Source organism: Colossoma macropomum, unplaced genomic scaffold (assembly GCF_904425465.1).
Source record: "Colossoma macropomum unplaced genomic scaffold, Colossoma_macropomum, whole genome shotgun sequence".
NCBI classification, from domain to species: Eukaryota; Metazoa; Chordata; class Actinopteri; order Characiformes; family Serrasalmidae; genus Colossoma; species Colossoma macropomum.
This window is the reverse complement of record NW_023494803.1, coordinates 28,369,147-28,389,646: the sequence shown is the minus strand read 5'-3', so window position 1 is coordinate 28,389,646 and position 20,500 is coordinate 28,369,147. Positions and strand designations below refer to the sequence as shown.

At 39.2% G+C, this 20,500-nt stretch overlaps 2 protein-coding genes across 2 annotated transcripts in view; one reads left to right on the top strand and one right to left on the bottom strand.

The window, feature by feature from the left end:
• The window catches only part of syne1b (spectrin repeat containing, nuclear envelope 1b), a 93,782-nt gene extending 90,302 nt beyond the window's left edge, over positions 1-3,480 (bottom strand). The window contains 2 exon segments of the mRNA XM_036593960.1: positions 2,255-2,316; positions 3,329-3,480. Coding sequence (XP_036449853.1) covers positions 2,255-2,316; positions 3,329-3,407 — 141 coding nt within the window. The 5' untranslated portion in view covers positions 3,408-3,480.
• A 15,185-nt stretch (positions 3,481-18,665) lies between these two features.
• Positions 18,666-20,448, top strand: myct1b (myc target 1b). Its single transcript, XM_036592935.1, has 2 exons — positions 18,666-18,859; positions 19,005-20,448. Exons 1-2 carry the CDS (start codon positions 18,802-18,804, stop codon positions 19,529-19,531), a joined length of 585 nt encoding a protein of 194 aa, XP_036448828.1. The 5' UTR covers positions 18,666-18,801; the 3' UTR covers positions 19,532-20,448.
• Positions 20,449-20,500: the final 52 nt, after the last annotated feature.

The following is a 20,500-nucleotide window of genomic DNA, read 5'->3' as shown; positions in this document are numbered from 1 at the left end:
CTTAAAACACATTTTCTGTTAATTTGAGGGGAGCTTTTAAAAATAAATACATAAGTAAATAAATAAATAAATATTTTTTTGTATTTTAATTTGCCTTATGTAGGTAAATTAATTCTTGCCCATACAATTAATTAAGTGAAATTTATTTGAAATTATGTCATTTGACATGATCAGGTGATACATTATCTGCATCTTGATGGACTTGTTTCATGAAGTTCAGACGTCTGCAGCTGTTGTGGCTGCGTTTCAAACAAGTACGCAACTTAAGTGAAATTTAGTCTCATGTAAGTTTCAAACAACTAAAATTGCATGGCGGTTTCACTGTGTAAAGCTATCCTTGGGTGTAATACAGAAAATATCACTGATAAAAAAAAAATAATAAAATTTACATTTATTTCATGCAGTTACTGAATAATCTGCCTTACGATTTGGTCATGTAAATTCAGATGGAAAACGAAAATATACCCTGGTATAAGAGGGAAAACTTTTAAAAAGGTTTTTCACACTCTGATTTACAAAGTAAGTTCCATCCATTGAAAGTCTCTTCTATGGCATTGCTTCAAAGAAACCTATTTGCCATATTTATATTTTTATTTATATCATTTAACCTAACATATTCTAATTTTGTTCAAACGTTATTTTGTATATTTTGCAAAGTGCACATAAAATGTCCATGAATTTTAGTCAGAGGTCAAAAACTAGCCATTAAAAATATATTGCTTCCTGTCCTGAGTAAAATGTTCATGCAGAATGACAGAGATTCCCAGCAGTGCAGCAAAGAGTCTCTCTCCTGTCAACCACCATTTACCTGTTCACAACAGCCATGTGTATCATGTCTTGGCAAAATGTTCTCCATGCATTTAAGTGAACTCTAGCAAACAAACAATAAGGACAGTCCCCTGGAGGGTCATGCTGTGTCTCCCCATTGTTTGAAACTTGTGTGTTTTGAAGAAAATGTCTGCATAATTTTGGCCTGTCCCCATGGACCTGTTATGCTGGCTTTCAAAACCAACTGCTCTCTAAGGAAACAGACACAACGTCACTGTGCTCAGATAAACAGCACAAGCAGAGACCACCACTCTGGCCAAAGCAGTGGGAGGTGTGCACAATACACTATTCATTCAGTAAGCATGGAACAGCCACTCTTCACGCTACTTTGTATTATAATGTCACACTCAAGCACTGGCCATCTACCCTGAACTACCATTTACTGAGCTGCAGAAGATACGACCTTCGATCATTATTGCTGCTTCTCTTGATTACACGCTCACTTGCCTCTAAGAGTCACCAAGATGGCAGGTCACAAAGCTGATCACATGGGCTATTCTCTGTCCACGCATAAATAAACAGAGCAACTGAGGTGCAGCCCCTGTTCAACTGACCCACACAAGACCCACAGATAATAGCACTATGTTATGGCACAGTGAAGCTTTCAAGAAACTAGCTGCATAATGTGAGTTGACAGTTACAAAAAGAAATGAAAAAATTACCAAAGTTGCATGGATTTGACAACTCCTCTCATATTTTTTAATATTTCGTACCATTCTTGCTATATAAATTCATCAGTATTTTTATTGTCTTTATCATTCAGCTGTCATCAGCATTCTTTTTTCTCTATCTATCTATCTATCTATCTATCTATTTCTTTACTGTATATGTGACTTTAATCTGTTCTGTGTGCATTAAGCCTTTGAAAATTAATGTTTAAGAAGCCATTACTGTTCTACTTGGTGTCTGCCACATCCTGTCCTAGAAGCACCTAGAAGTTCTTCAAGGACTGCATCTCACTCACCTCTTTTGCAAAGTATCTAACTTTGATATTGCAAAAGTGTGAGAGTCTCATGAGAGGAGAAAATGAATATTCTCATTACGTACATTGCAATAACAGCAGGCTGAAGAAAAATAAATGACAGCGGCCGTTTAAACAGCTGTTACTATTCTTGTCCATACCATTAATTAAGTGAAATCTATTTGAAATTATGTGATTTCAAATGATGTCATGATCATGTGATACATTATCTGCATCTTGATGGGCTTGTTTCATGGAGTTGAGATGTTTGCAGCTGTTGTGGCTGCGTTTCCAACAAGTATGCAGTTTAACTGAAATTTCGTTTCATGTACATTTCAAGCAACTAAAATTGCCTGAAAGTTTCACTGTGCAAAGCTAGCCTTGGGTGTAATACAGAAAATATCAAACACTGCAGGAACAAAAGCCATGACCTCCATAAGAAAAAGAATCAGAAAACAATCTCACCTTGGCCAAATGTGAATTAATCCACTTTGTGAAAGTTCTTTTCTGGACTGACTCCTGTTCATCTGGAAAAGAAGAGAAAACGAGTAAACACACGAGCCAGGCCATAAACGTCAACTTGTGTCTATTTTTGCCACATCCTCAGGGAGATGTTAAAGGCTCACCCCTGTGTTCATCCTAACCAGCAAACATGACTCACCACGGCTTCTTCTGATATTGCTAAGATGCATCCAGAAAGAGTGAATATTTTACATAGTAAAGAAGCCAATGTGCTCAGCCTCAGTTAATGAATTTATAATAGCAGAAATGAAACTCTAACTAATTTAGCATTAATGACAACACTGACATTTGAACGTGAACAAGTACACTGATAACTTCAAATGACCAAACAAATCATTACTGGACACTAAGTAACCTGAGCTCTTCACTGAGGACAGGCTATACATTGCACACTTTTTTGCATACATAAAGCTTGAATACATTTATAGCAGAATGTTTGCATAATGAATGAATACACAGCATTTCACGCAAACTTCCCATGACATGTCAGGCCATTCAGATCGCCCACAGACCACTCACATTTATACAAGAAGGGCTCAGACAGCTCATATCAAATGCATTCACAAGAGACAATGTCCTCTTTTTTCATGCATTCAGCTGCTGCAAAGTATGGGACGCCATTTCAAAAAGCATCCGCGTAGCACATGATCTGCTATAGCAAACGTATACCAGCGCAGCTTTGACACGCCGAGGCCTTTTTTAACCCAACATGCGCACTTCATATGCAGCTGCCGTCAGCGCACACGTGCAGCAGAGATGCTGGCTCGGCCCCGGGAGCGAGAGGCGCGCCGTGACACCGGACGGTAATTACCTCTCTGTGGAGGAGGATCTCAGCTGGCCAGTAATGTCTAGTGAGGCATATGACCCAGTGCTGTGCCACTGCATACCTCGCTCATGCATCTGCTTCACCCTACATATGGCACAGTACATATAAACTACATATAAATCCGCTCTGCTGGACTCGCTCGCACACACATGTCCTGCAGGATGACGTGACATGTCCACTGGTCTACTTACCGCGCAAATACTGAAAGAACCCAGTCACCAGATTGAGAGAGGTGGTCTTTTTCACGGCTACGTCCTTAAACTGAGCCATTGTAGTGCACCCACACTCCCTCGCTTTCTCAGAGGCGGTCAGTGCATGTACGTGTGCGCGTCTGAAGATGTCATCCAAAGAGGAAAAGCAGAGTGGGGAAAAAATCAGCTATCTTTTTTTCCCTTCAGGAAGCGAAGCAGATCAGGCAGTCAGTGCTGTCCCAGTAAAAAAAACACAGGAGTGCCCTCCCTCCCTCTCTTTCACACATGCACGCCCCTCGGCTGTGGCGAGGCCCCTAATGGAGGGCAGTTTATGTGCGGCAGGCGGCTTCCTGTTGTCGGCGGCGACGGAGCCATGCTGGAGTGGAACAGTGGATGTGCACAACCCCCGCTGCCCAGCTCCGCTCCGCTCGCTCAGCCTCCAGCACCATCCACAGCATCTCAACATCTATGGCGTCTCTCCTCCAATCAGCACGCAGGCAGCTGTGATGTCACAGGGTGGTCTGTATTATCCAGGTTTATGCACGGGGGGTGGGGTCAGATCCAGTGCTACACAGCTTACCATCTGACATGCCACCAAAATAATAAAGGCAGAACCCCCATACACAAAGTGGCTTTGCAAATATATTTACTTTCCCTACACTCTTAAAAACGTTGCTCAAGGGTTCTTTAGTAAAGATAATGGTTCCATACAGAAACATGAACACTCAAAGAACCCTCTGCATGATTAATCTGAAGTACCATTTTGCAATAAAAATAATCTTTTAATCATGCAAAGGGTTCTTTGAGTGTTCATGGTTCTATATAGAACCACTTTCTTGTAGCTGTATTGATCAAAAGCAAAAAATTAACTGCAATTTATGTCATTTTAGGTGTATCAAATTATTTTGAAAGAACAGTTTGAAATTCAGAACAAAAATAAAATATTACATTTCATTTCTAGAAATCTGGCTTCTGTCCGACTAGTGTGTACAATACTGTGTAATGTTCTCCTTAGTGTTATTTAAAACGGACCAATCACAACAAGCTATGTCAAGACATTATTTTAGCATAGCATAAAAGTACACTGGAAGCATTGGTTCCATACCTTTATGCTCAGACTTATTATGGCCTAAGCCTTTCATTCAGGCTCTCATATATCATTTAAGGCTCATTCACTAAATAGAAAACAGTGTAGACTGACTGATTTAATCTCAAAGGAAAATAAAAAAGCGTGCATAATCAAACAGCCTAGACATAAACAAAGTCATTCAGAGCTGTTTGATGTGAAATGCTCCATTTTAGAGAACCTTACCAAGTTAGAATCATTCACAATGGTGGTGATAGGGACCAGACATCTTAAGTGTTAAAGCCTCTAAATGCTAGTTATGAATACGATGCTTAATGCCCAAAACATTGTTTTACAACCATTTTGAGATTAGCTTTTGGTCTAAAATGTATTTTTTAAAATATATTCAGGGCACCGTAAGGTAAAAATGCTTATTTTTTCACATTTATCATTATTTTACCATTGTCAACATTACATATGAACACTTAAAAGGCATGTGTACGTTCACTGGTCATTTTGGATAGTTTTTTTGATTTACTGTTGCCAGACACAGACACTCTACGCAGATATAATAAACAGCACCCTGCAAAAGATTATGTAAATCGTGATTATGGCAAAAACTTCCTACATTTCAAACCAAAAATATCAGCAAATGCTCATGAATTTCATACAACTTCTTACATAATTCAAGCACACATTATTGGCAGCAACTAAAGGAGGCATCAGCCAAAAGAGAGCTGTGAGTGTGCTGTAGGTCATTCCACACAAAGCCAAAGTCGAAGTACTGAATCATTTATGTTACAGCCATTGGTAAGCATCTGCCACCTGCTGCCTTACCGTCCACACTACTACCCAGATACTCTTACTGAGACCCCTCAGCAGCCCACAGTCCTGCCTCTAACCTAACTAAGCCATTAAGCAGCACATTCACTCATTGTCTTCTCATGACAGCCTCTTAATGTCAGTGAAATCTTAATCCATTTTGGCTGCAGAGTCACTGCACACTGTTGCTGTGAAACCAACAGATACATGCCCAGAATTCATTGTGGCTTTTTAACTTTTGAGGCATGAGTTGCTTTAAAAGTATATTTTATTGAATTACACATAATTTAATCTCGTGTTTTGTGCCTCCAAAACATTAGCAGTGCGCCTCCTGCACAAATCCACTTAGCTGAAAAATGCATTTCTCCCTTGCCCACTGTGTTGCATAGTTAGGTATTTTTATTTGAATCACTCTTTTGTACTTTGGACTCGATACGGAAAGCCACCAGGAAAATGGCAGGCTCACATAAACTAATGTAATCTAATGTAATTCTCTGCTGTACATTGTTACTGGCAGCATTTGTTGATCTTATGATGATACATTAATGCAACTTAGCTGAAAGTTTCTCATACTGTAAACAGCAGAAAAGAGAATGGTGACAGACATGTTGGCATGACATATTTTCTGCTAATTGCATGATACCATACTGTTAGATGCTCATCTTAAGTGAAATGGTTCAACTTAAAATAGCTCATTTTAAAGCTTAGTAATTTTTTATTAAAAAAATGTAATCTGTATCAGCATCAGCTGATACTCAACACTTTAATATTGGTATTGGTACTAGAAACGTAAAAGTGGTATCAAGGCATCTCTACTAATGACTAATCTTTTAATTCTTGCTAGGGATAACAATGCACAGGGATAATCCCTGTGAACATACATATGCAAGATTACAACTCATGTTTTCATGCATTACCTGTGAGTAAATCCATAACTGCCAATGGATTTGACAGCTTCTCAAACACGCTTACAGTTATGATTCTGTAAGGGTTCTTTAGTAAAGAAAACGGTTCTGTGTAGAACCATGAACACTCAAAGAGCCCTCTGCATGATTAAACGGTTCTCTGCATCGTGAAAGTGTTCTCTGGATTGATGGAGAATGTGCTGTAGATGGTTCTATTTAAAACGTTTTTTGAAAATGGTTCCATATAGCAGCAAAAGGGGTTCTTTTATTGTAACAAGTGGTGCTATACAGAACACTTTTCCAAAAGGTTCTATGTTGAATCACCTACTGCTTGTTCTTCATCAAGAACACTTTCACAATGCAAAGAACCCTTTAATCATGGATAGGGTTCTTTGAGTGTTCATGGTTCTATACAGAACCATTTTCTCTACTAAAGAACCCTTGAACAACCATCATTTTGTGTACAGCAGAAATAAATATTCTTAAATTTCTCTTACATCTGAATTAGAACATTAAAAACAATTTCTATTCAGACAGAAATTTAAGAATGCAGGGCAGTCACTGACGATCACTCTGTATATATAGAATTTTTTACTGGGCAGAATACAACAAACCAACAAAATGAACAGGTGATGAGGTCAAATTAGTCTAAAAAGGTGCCCATCCCTGAAGCTAAATCAAGAAGAGATACACAAACTAGTTTACACAAATATAAGACCCTTCTTTGCAGTACAGCAGTTCGCAAACAAAACAGGGGCATCAGCTTTGATCAGTGTTGAAAACCACAAAGCACAAGATATGAATTTGGTTTAATTAAAAATCCATCAAACATGACTTGTATTTGCAGGCAGAACAATTGTGAGCTCTTGAGTTACAGAAGATGAGCCTCAGGACTGAGCACTAAATGAAATTATGTCCTGCTGATCATTTGCAATTCTTATGAGTGCATTTGGTACTTAATGTAAACTAGAGGACAGGCAATACCTCTGGCAAGAAGTCAAATGTAGATGTAGTCCGCTGACTGGGGCTGCTCACATTAAGGTTTCAGGCATAGCCTAGAGGTTTCAGTTGCCCTCCTGGGACCACTGTAAAAGCTAAGACTCTTAGTTGCAGCATTTAGTCTCAGCACATCCACCTTGGTGCTGTCACCAACTGGAACATATCAGTTCCACGCTGCTAGTGCTAGAGCTCCACAGTGTTACTGCAACTGGCCTTTAGCTTCAGACTCTGCTAGGCCAGATAACCTGGTTATAATATATACCACATCCTGACGTATTGAAAGGGATCTCATTAGGTAACTACTTACAAGATATAAGCATACGTAATCAAATTTAAACAATCAGCATCTTTCAAAAAAGACTCCAATCAAAGGCCTGGCTGCACATCCTCCACAGTGATGCTGAAACATTGCCATCTAGTGTTTAATATTACAGCAATGGTAAACACTGCCTCAAAATACAGCGATGCTTTATAGTATAAAATGTGTACAACTTGGTGTAAGTGTGGAGTAGCATATAACATACTGTCACTTTTACAACAAAACATTGTATCTCTAAAATGCTAACTTTTTAGGAAAAATAAAAAATGTTCTTAACGTTTAATGCACAGTACTGTGCAAAAGTCCACGTTTAATTTATGTAATTTCCAGTTTAAAACAGCCAATATATTATTTTTTTTGCACCAAAAGAAAAAAAAGCATCCATTTAATAATTTTAGAATTTAAAAATTTACACAAAAGCTTCAACAACTAAAGGTAATATATATATTTTTTATTAGTATTTAGTGTCCACCATTTGTCTTTATTACAGCTTTCATTCTTTGTTTTTCAGTTTTTCAAAGAAATTTGCAGGGTTATTCTTCCACATTTTCAAAGTTCAGTCTTGGACGATTGCTGCATTTTCTGCTTCTCAAGTTCCAAATAATCCCAAACACATTCAATGACACTGAGATCTGGACTCTGTGGTGGTCAGTCTATTGTTCTGAGAACACCAGCAGCTTCTTTGTTTGATGTGCAAATTTTCTTCTCTTTTGTCTTTTTCCTTTTCTTGGTAACGGCTTCTTTACAGCTAGTTTTACCGGGTCTTGCACGTTTGTTTGAAGTCCCGTTTAATTTGTACCACTTGTAAATGTAAGAGGTACAGTTAATGTCAAATTTATTTATAAGTCATTTTTGACCATTTCTGGTGGCCCATTCACCATGAAGTGTTCACACAGTGTAAACAAACATTATCAATAAAAATACATAGTTTTGATATGAGCAACAATGTTGCTGATAGTTAAACTACAAATCGTTTAAAAGTCAGTTCTCACCTAGCAAGAATAGATAAAAATATATGAATAAAACTTTCATTATATTTTCCTCAGTTAACCTCTTACATTGCCAGGACTGGTTTAAACTTTGATTATACACATCAGTAACATGTATAACCTAGCTGGTTTGTATTGTAGTACAGGCAGTTACTGCATAAAAAGCTTTAGGACATAACAGGCTTGGAATTTTAAGTAAGTAAACAATCAAACAGCAGGTACTGTAAGGCTTAGTTCAGCAATTACCATTTAAAACAGGAGGTGTTAATCAGTATCACATATCAAGTGTGTCTGTGTGGTAGAGATGGAACTTAGGGAGAACTGTGTGGTTGGCAGCGCATTGACAAAGATAACATCACAGTAAGCTCTGCCTCTGATGTCTCTGGCAGCTGCCCCTGACATCCTGAAATCTACTTTCAGTAAATAAGTACTGGGCCTTCTTCTTTTTCTACAGCATGATAACACACCTGAACATATAGCGTATTACAGTCTCACTAATAAAAGCTGTTCTATAGTGCACATAACCATATAATCATAATTCATTACATTTTGATTGTTAAAACATCAAAGCAAAGTGAAATGTCTGATTGGCATGCGAAATGTGGTGGTGGCAGTGGAGGTACGTGGATGGCACGCTATTTCACCATACACCGTTAACTGGAACACATCAGTTACCACTTGGAGGAAACCACACATCAGCTCTCATTCTGAAACCAAGAAAAGCTGCACTAACCACAGCCCTTCCCTCACGACACCAACACATACTCTTATTTATTACTGTTTTTGCCATGGCAACAGATCAAAGTTTTTCTGATCTACCTTTTCACCGCAGCCTCGCATTGACCACATTTCACCTTAAATGTCAAACATAATGTATCAACTGTATATAAATACAATGCAAGTTGTGCTCCACACTCCTGTTGGTCCAGATAAGAAAGCAAAGGGTACACTATTATGAGTCTATTTTTGAATGCAAATGCTAAGCATGTCAGTCAGACAACTCACTCAATTTGCATTTTGCTTTCGCAAACTTTTTTTTATTTCGGCAAATTGCGCTAAAACTGGCCGATATCTGCAAACATCACTTCCTTCCTGGCTTGTAAGAGCACCAAGTTAGTTCCTCCCTGACTGTCACTCACTGCTGAAGTTTAGTTTAAAGCGTTCTGGACATATGGGCGTCTCCATGGAGATCAGAGCCACACATTAACCCACTGACTGCAAACAAACTTACTTCTCTCTTACTCACCCCACAGGAAACCCACCTGATTCAACTTATTAAATAACTACCAAGCCTTTCATACGCTAAACCAGGAATGTTAAGTTAGGGAAAACATTTAATTGTGCAAGTCAGGGAGCCCCCAGGGCAGTGAACCACTTCCACAAATCATTACTGAGAGAGTATTACTGAGAGTCTCTATGATATCCATCTGAGAGCTTATATGTAGGTTGTGTATACTGTATCCAAAGCAACACGATTATAATCTGCACTGCAGAGCAGGGCAGTATTAATGTATACTGTGACACTGACATACCATACTAATGAGTTTCAGTGATACTTTTCGTGATATTTTTGGCAATATATTTGAGTTAATCTACACTATATCTATGATAAAATATCACAGGCAAACCGTGACTATTAGAAGTAGGCCTTCAGGTCGGGGCATAAATGTCAAAAACCACCTCCACGATAATAGCAATTTCTGCTAGCTCTGCCTACGGGATTTTAAACGTTTGTTAACCCTAAGCCTACAGTTTACCATCAACATTTTTTGGCCATTCAAGACTAAACATGGACATTTGAAGCTTGTAACAAACACTGAAATATATTTTACCTTATATGCAGCAGTTTTACACTGACGCCTTCAGTAACAGAGCTGCTGCTGTTTTCCTTCTCTGACAACTAACTAAAACAGACTTTCAAGACTATAATTCGTACTTGCAGTCAGTGATGTACGTAAGACTTCCAAAAGGCCTAGAACGGCATATCCAACTCCTGAAGTCATGTGCAAGCTCGGTTGGCTATATCTACCTAATATGCTGTTTTAAAGTTTGTAAACCCTTTATTATTTTGTGAATTTCTACATAAATGTGATCTAAAATATCATCAAATCTTCATGTAACTCATAAAAATACATATAGAGAAAACCCAAATAATCAAAAGTGTATAGTTTTTTCATTCATTTATTGAACTAAGTGATCCAATATTAAATGTTTTTGTTGGCAAAAGGACGTGAAAGTCTGCTTTCAGGAATTGGTGTGAACCCCTTGAGCAGCAATAACTTCAACCAAATAGCTCCTGTAACTGCTGATCAGCCTTGTGCATTGACTTTAAGCAATCTTGGCCCACTCCTCCTTACAGAAGTGCTTCAACTGGGCTTTCTTGCATGAACACCACACCTTAGGTTCTGCCTCAACTTTTAGGTCTGGACTTTGACCACGTCATTCCAAAATGCAACTATCTATTCTTTGTAAACTAACTGGTGTTTTTTAGGGTTGTTGTCTTTCTGCCTGGCCCTAAAGTTTTCCTGTAGAATTTCTTGATACAATCCAGAATTCATAGCTCCATTAAATGATGGCAAGCTGTCCTGGTCCAATAGCAGCAAAACAGCCCCAAACTGTGATACTGCCACCACTGTGTTTCAAAGTTGGGATGAGGTTCTTATGATGGAATGCAGTGTTCAGTTTTGCAAAACATAACATCTCTTATTTAAGCCATAAAGATACATTTTTGCCTTATCTGTCCACATAACATTATTTCGGTAGTCTTCTGGCTCACCTAGGTGGTCTTTAGGAAAGTTTAAACAAGCATCAATGTTATTCCTGGAGGTTGGAGGCTTTCTCGATGCTATTATTCCATACGTATTGTTCTTGTTCAGTGTTTGCTTGATTGTGGACTGACAAACACTGACATTAGCAAATGTAAGAGAGGAATGTAGATCCTTAGATGTTACCCTGGGGCTCTTTGCGATCTCCCAGAATATTACATAGCTTAGTTTTGGAGTTATTTTTGTTGGATGACCACTCCAGGGGAGGGAACAATGGTGTTGAATTTCCTCCTTTTATACATCTACCTGACAGTGGATGAGCCCAAACTCATCAGAAATAGTTTGGGAAATCTCTTCCAGCCTAATGAGCTTTGGTAAAAGTTTGTCTGAGGTCCTCAGAAATCTCCTTTCACTGAAACATGAAATGCACTAACAAATGTGTGTGGTAATGACCAGATTTGGACGGTAAAGACTTGATGTTTTTCAATACGGTAGGGTCAACCACTCACACCTGATTGTCATCTGACTGATTTAACCTCCTGAGTTATTATCTTAATCATCTTATTATCTTAATTATCTGAATTATCACCTATACCAAATTGATAATTCTAGAGGTTCACATACTTTCACCAACATTTAATGTTGGATCACTTTGTTGAATAAATAAATGAAAAACAATAGAATTTTTTGTGTTATTTGTTTTATTGCGTTCCCTTTATCTATTGTTATGAGTTAAATGAAGATTAGATCAGGTCACATTTATGCACAAGCATAATATTAAATAAAATTAAAAATAGAACAAAAAATTACTGGTACGTATTTTTATTATTTCACAGAAATCATTAGGCTTTCTCTGAAGGCCTACAATGTCTTGGTTGTTTCCCATTACATAATACCCATAAATTATCAGTGTTTTGGGTTGCAAAGCAGTTTGTTTTTGTTTTTTTTCTTTACTCTATTTTCTGCACTTCATTCTTGTTATCCAGGATGACAAAGTTAACTGCAATGTGTCTCATTAACTAGGTGTTTCAGACTGTTTTGAAAGAACAGTTTACAATCCATAAAAATTAAACAAAAAGTAAGTTTCCTTTCAGGAATTGTGTAAAAGTATTCTGTTTATTACTAGTATGTTGGTGTCGTGTTATTTTAAAGATTTTGCCCATATCCTTGCCATTTATCAAACTGAACCCAGTGACAGAGAGCATTATTGCTTTGTGAAAAACAAAAAAGTAGCATAAGAGGGGCTCTTAATATCGATTTGTTCATGTCCCAAGGACAGGAGGGGTATCAAGTTCTATCTGTTTCAATACACACCATCCATTTATCATGGAGCCTCTCACGAGACTTACTACATTGAGAACTGAGAGAAAACTAAACAATCACTGAAAGCAATAGGAGAATGAATAAATCTATTAGTATCTCCTCCTTTCAGTTCCCAGCCAGGCGACCAGGGTCGTTTCTGTGTGGAGTTTGCATGTTCTCCCCACGTCTGTGTGGGTTTCCTCTGGGTACTCCGGTTTCTTCCCACAGTCCAAAAACATGCAGTTAAGCTAAATGGACACGCTAAATTGCCCCTAGGTGTGAGTGTGTGTGTGAATGTGTATGACTGTCTGTCTGCTCTGCGATGGACTGGCGACCTGTCCAGGGTGTATCCTGCCTTTCACCCAATGACAGCTGGGATAGGCTCCAGCGCCCCACCGTGACCCAGAAGGATAAGCGGTTTAAATGATGTATGTATGTATCTCCTTTCAGGACACAACGCCGAGTTTTTGCAGAATTATCGACTTGCCATTTATTACATGTAATAAATAGAATCAAGGTGCGTGTATAAGAGGTATTTTTTGTTCTGAAATGGGTGGTAAGTGGAAAAATGCATATATCAACATTAGCTGCACCTGCAGGATCGACGTCACCGTCAGGTCCTTGGAGAGTAATCATTGCTAACTTTCTTTCCTCTCTCTCTCTCTCTCTCTCTCTCTCTCTCTCTCTCTCAAACGAAGCTCGGAAAATCCATTTGGACAATTTATTGTGACAATGTAATGAGTAATACATGACCATCTCTACATATGGCTGTATGCAAACGTTTGAACACCCACAGTCAAATTACATCATCTGTAGTAAAAATGAGTAAACACATCCTCTACAAAGAACTTAATAAATAAAAAATAAAACATAAAATATAAATTGTGCCATAACTTTTGCACATTCTACATCATTTAATTTTTTTTTCCGATATGTAAAACTAAATAAATAAATGGTAATTGTGAATTCAAAATTGCAGGAGTGTGCTCTCTGTAGAGAATGTGTTAAACTTATTTTCACTTTAAAAATCAACAAAATATAATTTGACCAGGGGTGCCCAAACTTTTGCATGCACCTGCATATAACTGAATTCATGGGACCAGTCGCATAGAATAGATCTTGTATGCAAGTAATCAGTTTTACACTCTTGACAAAAGAGTCCTTGTGCAAACTGTGACATTGTGACAGAGGATATGCATGTCAGAGTCATCAAAGGAAGCTTGGGCAATGTAGGTTTGTCAAAGCTTGGCTCTCCATGGTGACCAAAGTGTGAAATGAAAACTTTATACTACTTCCTTCGCAGCACAACTTCGTAAACCGAAAGTAAGCAAAAACACGGCTCACTGAGCTCAGAGGGAGGAGTGAAAAACTGCACTCGGTGCTTAAGCTAAACATAGAGGAAATGAAAGCGTTGCCTAATAAATAAGCGCCATTCCTTTTATTAAATATGTTCCTTAAGCAATAACCTCAGTGAGATTTTCTTCGAAAAAGAGTCTTATCTGGGACAGTTCAACAGAGCAGTGCACTGTAGCTTTATGAGTACAGCTTCTTGTGATCCACCTCTGACTTAATTCAATTGAATCATGCATTAATCTGGCAGCAAGAACACATGATTTTGCCCAGAAATAAACTGGAGTCCTGTCCAAGAATAAAACTGAGGCCCCTCACACCTCCCAACACCTCCCTGTGTATGCTGGGACTTGAAGCCTGGCGTGTCCTACAGCACTGCAGCACAGACAGCCAGCACCAGTCAGTCTAGACACCTTGCTGCTGTGCCACAGGGTCATCTTTTACAGGAATATTTTAACAAAACAACGTGATAAAAGGATAGCATGGTCTTATTTGCGTAATCCCAGGTGACTCCAAGTTTTCATTCATTACTAACAAGATTATCATTTGACTGAGAGTTAAGAATTCTTGAAATCAGGTTTGTCAATCCCATCTCTCCTTTCTAAACTAAATTAGCCACCTCCTGCAGAGCCCATGGTCAGCGCCAGTGCTAAACAAATAATCAAATAAATATTAAATATTTATTTGCTTAAAAGCAAAAGAATGCATTGCCAAGTACCTCACTGGTGAATGGACAATGCAAAAAGCCATTAGCCCTGTAACCTGTTCCCGGAGTACCCCTGCCCTGCACATTTTAGTGCTTTCCATGCTCACACCGCACCTCATTTAAATCATCAGATGATTAACTAGCCTTTCGTGAGCTGAACTGGGTGTGTTAAAGCAGAGAAGAGTAGTAGTACTCCAGGACCAGAGGAACCACTGCATTAAAAGAATGCAGAATGAATGAACAGAGTAATGTCAGCCAGAGTAGTTGTCTTCGCTATGGATCAATAACTGCTGAAATGTCTGTCACTATTACACATATGGGGTGTTATATGAAGGGTATATTCTTGTCTGCGTGACACAAGCATCTGGCAAACCTCAAGCCAGGAGCCACTGAATCAGCAAAATCTCACCCTGACCAACCGAATCAGGGATTGGTTACAGTAGATAAAAAACAGGAAGGCAGCATCTCCTACCTTGCAGTCTTTGCATCACATTCATAATGTCCTTGGCGGACCGTCCAAAAGGGCTGAGCGAGGCCATGGCCTCGTCTGCAGTAGTGGGTTACCCGGGTCTGTCACACTGGATCTCTCAAGCAGTCAGCAGAACAGCTACTGCACTAGTTTAAGAGGGCATCCCCACTCAGTCTTCCTGCAGCGCTCGCTCTCTTTCTCTCTCATGCAGAGTCCAGGAAATTGATTTGCTGCAAAGGATCCAATGAGAGAGTGAGTTTCTTTTAGGGGCCTGGCTGTGTCTGCTTCACTGTCGAATCACAAACCTTCTCCCTTTTACTGTCCTTAGCACAAGAGAAAAAAGTGATCTGCATATGACTTTGAAAATATAGTACAGCACATATACAGAACGCCCAATTTGAAATATCCACTAGCCGTTCACATTACAGCTGAGCACTACTGACTGAACTGAGTAATGTAGATCAGTAGGCACTGAAAAGTTGATGTCCACCAATGTAAGCTTTGCTAAATGATCATTTGATCACATTATGTGAATGTAGGACGTGTAGCTTACTTTCCTCATTACAAACATGAACGACCACTACTTACATACACATGGGCATGTGTTGGAGAATTCAGTCCCCCCTGGTCCATGTTATTCCACCGCACCCCTTCATTTCAGATATGAAGTTAGTCAGCTGGTGGTGGTGAACGTAGAGCTTGTCACAAATTCTGAATCCTTGAGGGCAACGACAGGAGTCTGAGTCTGAGCAGTTAACGTTACATTAGCAGAGTTCAAACAGAGCGGTTCAGCCTCTGGTAGCAACTAGCGCTGCAGTTGTTCGAACTGTAATAACAGTATAAAACGTATCTTGTGAGAAGCCAAAACTACTAATATTTTAAAGAAGTGATATTATTTCAGCACTGTTCACCTTTTTCCAGACGTCGAAATGGAGGTGGTGGGGGTCCTCAGTCTGTTTTTAGGTAGTTATTTGTTTAGGTAGTTTGGTCTCGGGTCCTCAGTCGTCTGTGCGTAGTTGCCAATGGAAACGCTATAACAGTGTTCAGTCAGCCGTCTTTACGTACATTGTCGCCACCTAGCGGTGCGTCCATGTAATAACTTCATCAGTGGTTATCTGAGTAGACTGTGGCAGTGTTTTCCAGTCCTGGTCGTGGAGGCCCACTGCCCTGCACTTTTTAGTCTTTTCCCTTCTCCCAACACACCTGAACCAGCTAATCAACTCATTAATAGCCCATTATTGAGTTAAACTATGAGTGGAAGCAGGGAAAGCGCTAAAATGTGCAGGGCAGTGGGCCTCCAAAGCCAGGGTTGAGAAACACTGCACTATGGGTCGGTTTCCTTAACGGTGATGAAGCCTTGTCCTGCACTTTTTCTATTAACTTTTTTTCTATACTTAAGAGCTGTCTAAAGCTCAATGGGCTATGGAGGAGTGGAGCTAAGTGCTATGGAGAGATTTAGCGTGAGACAGAGTGGTATTTGTTATCCAGAACTAATCATCCAACATCTGTACCTGACCTCACTGATGTAACTGTGGCCCTCATAGCAATGTTCTAACATCAAGTGTAAAGCCTTCCCAGAAGAATAGAGGCAGCAAACTGGGGAAACTCCCTATTAACACCCTTTTCTTATGAAACGTTGGATGAGCAAACTTTAGGCATATAGTGTACACAGCTGCTCTAAGCACAGAAATTCAGCATATCCCCCCAAAGGTTCTCATTCCAGCCTATCACACATCTAAATTCTATACATCAGCACATAGCTTACTTTGCAAAGCCTAGCCTACAATTTCTCACTGTCTCTATAAAATAAAACAAGCATTCAGCAATACACCTATCTTGTACACTAGCTGTGTTATCAGGTACACCTATAGTTCCACCTTGTAAATATACAATTACTGACTGTAATCATTTGTAGATATGCATAATTTGATCTCCACTGACCAGGACATAGCATGGGACATGTTTAAATGTAACAGATATTGCATATTTGATGACAAGTTTATTGTACATTTAGAAGATGCTGGGCTAAAATGCATTTTATTCATTTTGCCACAACCATACAAGAATGTTATATTTGTCTGTAAAGCGAATACATATTCCCAATGTACGCTTCTTATACATGTTTATTTTTCAGCATTAACAAACTGATGAATATCAGCATCAGCCCACAATTCCCATAACAGTGCATCCTAAATTATTTGGGTTGCATATCATTCTCAGCTTTGCTACCGACATGGTAGTGTGTGTTGTGTTGGTAAAAATGTATCATTACTTGAATATTTAAATGTCTACATTTAGGGCTACTGCTGGGAATATACTGCTTGGGAATATTCCGCCAACCAAAAATATCCAGCCAACAGGTCTGAAACTGACCACTGATGAAGGGCTAGAGGATGACCAACACAAATTGTAAACAGAAAAACAAGAGCTGCAGCTGCTAAATGTGACTAAAGTGACTAAAGACTCCAATAACACCACCGTACCTGATACACTCACAGCAGCACACACACTACCATGCCACTGTCATGTTCTTCTGCATCGTAATGTATTACTAAGTGAAACATGCCATCAGGGAGGGTCTCTGAGCTAGGTAAGTGATTGTGCTTGATGATAAGTTGGGGTGGTGTGAGGAGGTGGTATTATTGATTAATATTACTCATTATTGATTATGATTGACTAATATTATTTTTCCTTGCCTGCTGGTGCGCGGTGATAAAATACATTTACATTTTGATGGGTGATTACTGGAAAACAAGACGTGTGTCTTTTAAATGGTAAGCTATGATAAGGAACTACCAATGTAAAAAAACATCAATTTCAATTTCAGGTTGACTTTAATTAAACAAAAAATTACATTAAAATTAAGATGGTTTGTTCCCTTGAGAGCATCACAAAAATATGCAATACTTGTAGCTGTAACTTAAGCTGACCAGCTCAAGACAGGATGGAACAGAGGCAATTTATTGATGGCTTATAGTGTATTGCACAAAAAATACATTAAATAAGACAGAGTTGTTAAATCTTATCCACAAAGGGTTGGTGTGGCTGTTGGTTTCCATTCCAACAAAGCAGAAGCACACATGATTAGTTCTTTGAAGACTGAGCAATTAAGTGAACAAGTGGAATCAGGTGTGCTCCTGCTTGTTTGGAATGAAAACCTGCAGCTACAGATGCAAATAAGATTGGACCCCCCTGATATAAGACAATTAAAAGAGTTTCATTTTGTAGATACTAAAAATAAAGGTATTCCCAGAGAACACCAGAAGCAAAAGAAGGCTACACACTCAATAGTAAGAAGATAGTTCTTGGGCACTCTCAATTTCTCATTGGCTGTAATAAAACAGCAAGAGTTACACTGGAGAAAGACTGTGGTTATCCAAACATCATTCCAAATGACCATTTTCCAAACTCCTAGTAGCAGTCAGTCTAGGCCGACTCTCTGTCTCAAACACTGTTCAGTTCCAATCAAATGAACAGCAGAGAAGATGTAATCTTCCTTATAACATAAAGCAGGCGTGAAGCCATTGTATTGTATGGAGTGAAACGGAGGAAATGATGTGAAAGGAAGCAGCTCTGTTCCTTTGGATTTCTGTCCCACACAGATAAGCCAAGGGTTTGCTAATTTTAAAAGCAGAGAAGCAGGAAACATGACGGCAAAGTTTCCGTTTTTGCAAACAAAAAAGAACCAGCCCCTCTGAGAAACAGCACAGAAAGTGTTTGTGGGTGCTCTGCTCCTCTTGGATTTGACCACATGTGATTTGCCTTTCTGTTCATTTATGCCATGGCTGCAAATGAAAATGACAAGGACATTTCATGGATACAAGAAATGATAGACGTTGGTAAGTCTGAGTAACATCTTGAATGGATTTACCTTTACATACTAAAGAGGAAATGCAATGTCATCAGTCCAGTTGTATCAATATCTTCCAATCAAATTCTTTCAGACAGCATTTACTGAATGTTAAACCGTATTTGTTCATTCAGAGGAACTGACCCTGGCCTTCTGCTTATCAATGCTGGTTGGTCTTCTGATTGGAATCCTGATTTTCATCTTCCTGACGTGGATGTCCAGGCGCAGAGCCTCAGTAAGGATTACCACACGTCCTAATCGATGGTTAAGAGCTGCCAGGTCTCGCAATCTCCATGGTCAGATGGGTCTCTACAGCAGTAATGGCTTCAACCTAAACGAGAGCACAGGCAGAGCCACGTTAAATCTTCACAGACAGACATCTGTTGACCCTAATGAACTGCTGGGCCGCAGCCCCAGCTTCCAAGCTTCCACCTTTCGGCCACCGCCGAAGAAGGGCAGCAATGGATCAGAGGACGAGAGCGAAACTGCACTGCTTCATAATTCCACTGGCACCAACTCAGCGGTGACAGATCCTTACAGCATGGGCCAATCAGAGTCCTTTTGGTTGGGGAAAGGCAGTCTCAGAGGCTACCTCCCTACACAAACCCCTCCACCTGCATATGACAGTGTTATTCATATGTTTCAGGAAACTCACACCTGATTGTACTGTGTGACAAGAGACTTGAGCATTTGCGAAGGAGTGCTGATGGAGTTCATTTGTGCATGAGTGCATTTTTACTTTTCTGCATCATTTGAGCTCAGTAGATGTCCTTTACATTGTGTGAAAACTTCATGATGATTGGAGCAATAGAAATGCTCCAAAATTGCTTAGAATAAAAACTTCTCCCATTAACTTACATTGAAAGTAAAGAACGTTTTCGCCCTCTCCTGTAAAGTTACTATTTTGGAGATACTTGTTTTTCGTTGTACAGCGACAATATGGGGCCCACCGCCCTGCACTTTTTAGTGTCTTTCCTGCTCCCAACACACCTGATCCAACTAATCAGCTCATTAACAGCCAATTATTGAGTTACTGTGGTTGTGTTAAAGCAGTAAAAGCACTAAAATGTGTTGGACAGTGGGCCTCCAGAACCAGGATTGAGAAACACTGTACTAAGGAATACTACCCAGGTATTGTAGATTACTATAAAACGGTACTAAATGACTATTACATTGAATTGAAGCAAACATATAATAATTACTATAAAAGTATATACAGCACTATAGCAATCTTACAGTTTCTGATAGTATTTCTATAGTTCTTTTTTGTAAGTGATCTCGCCTCCTGCTTATTTCCTATGTAACTTAGATGTCTGAAGCAAAACCAAGCGAAGACGATCATGACTGTATATAGTCTGTTTTGTGCAATTGCAAACATTTAATTTAATATGAACAATAAAATCATGCCACTAACACTTGTATTCAGACTGCTTTGACACATCTGAAAATATGGACTGAAACAGCAATAAATTCCATGCAATGATCACAACCATTTCTGCTGATGCTTCCACATTTCTGTCCTTTTTACTAGAGTAGGCTGTAAGTGTCTCGGTGCTAAAGCAGAGGTTCATACCATCTGCAAATGTGTAGTTGCTCATCAATAAACGGAACAAACATCATGTCCGACCTC

What these genes read in the sequence shown, in the direction of transcription:
- myct1b (XM_036592935.1), top strand. Translation starts at nt 18,802, where the DNA reads ATGGCTGCAAATGAAAATGACAAGGACATTTCATGGATACAAGAAATG. An exon ending in ACAAGAAATGATAGACGTTG is followed by an intron (nt 18,860 to 19,004) that starts GTAAGTCTGAGT and finishes TTGTTCATTCAG; the next exon opens with AGGAACTGACCCTGGCCTTC.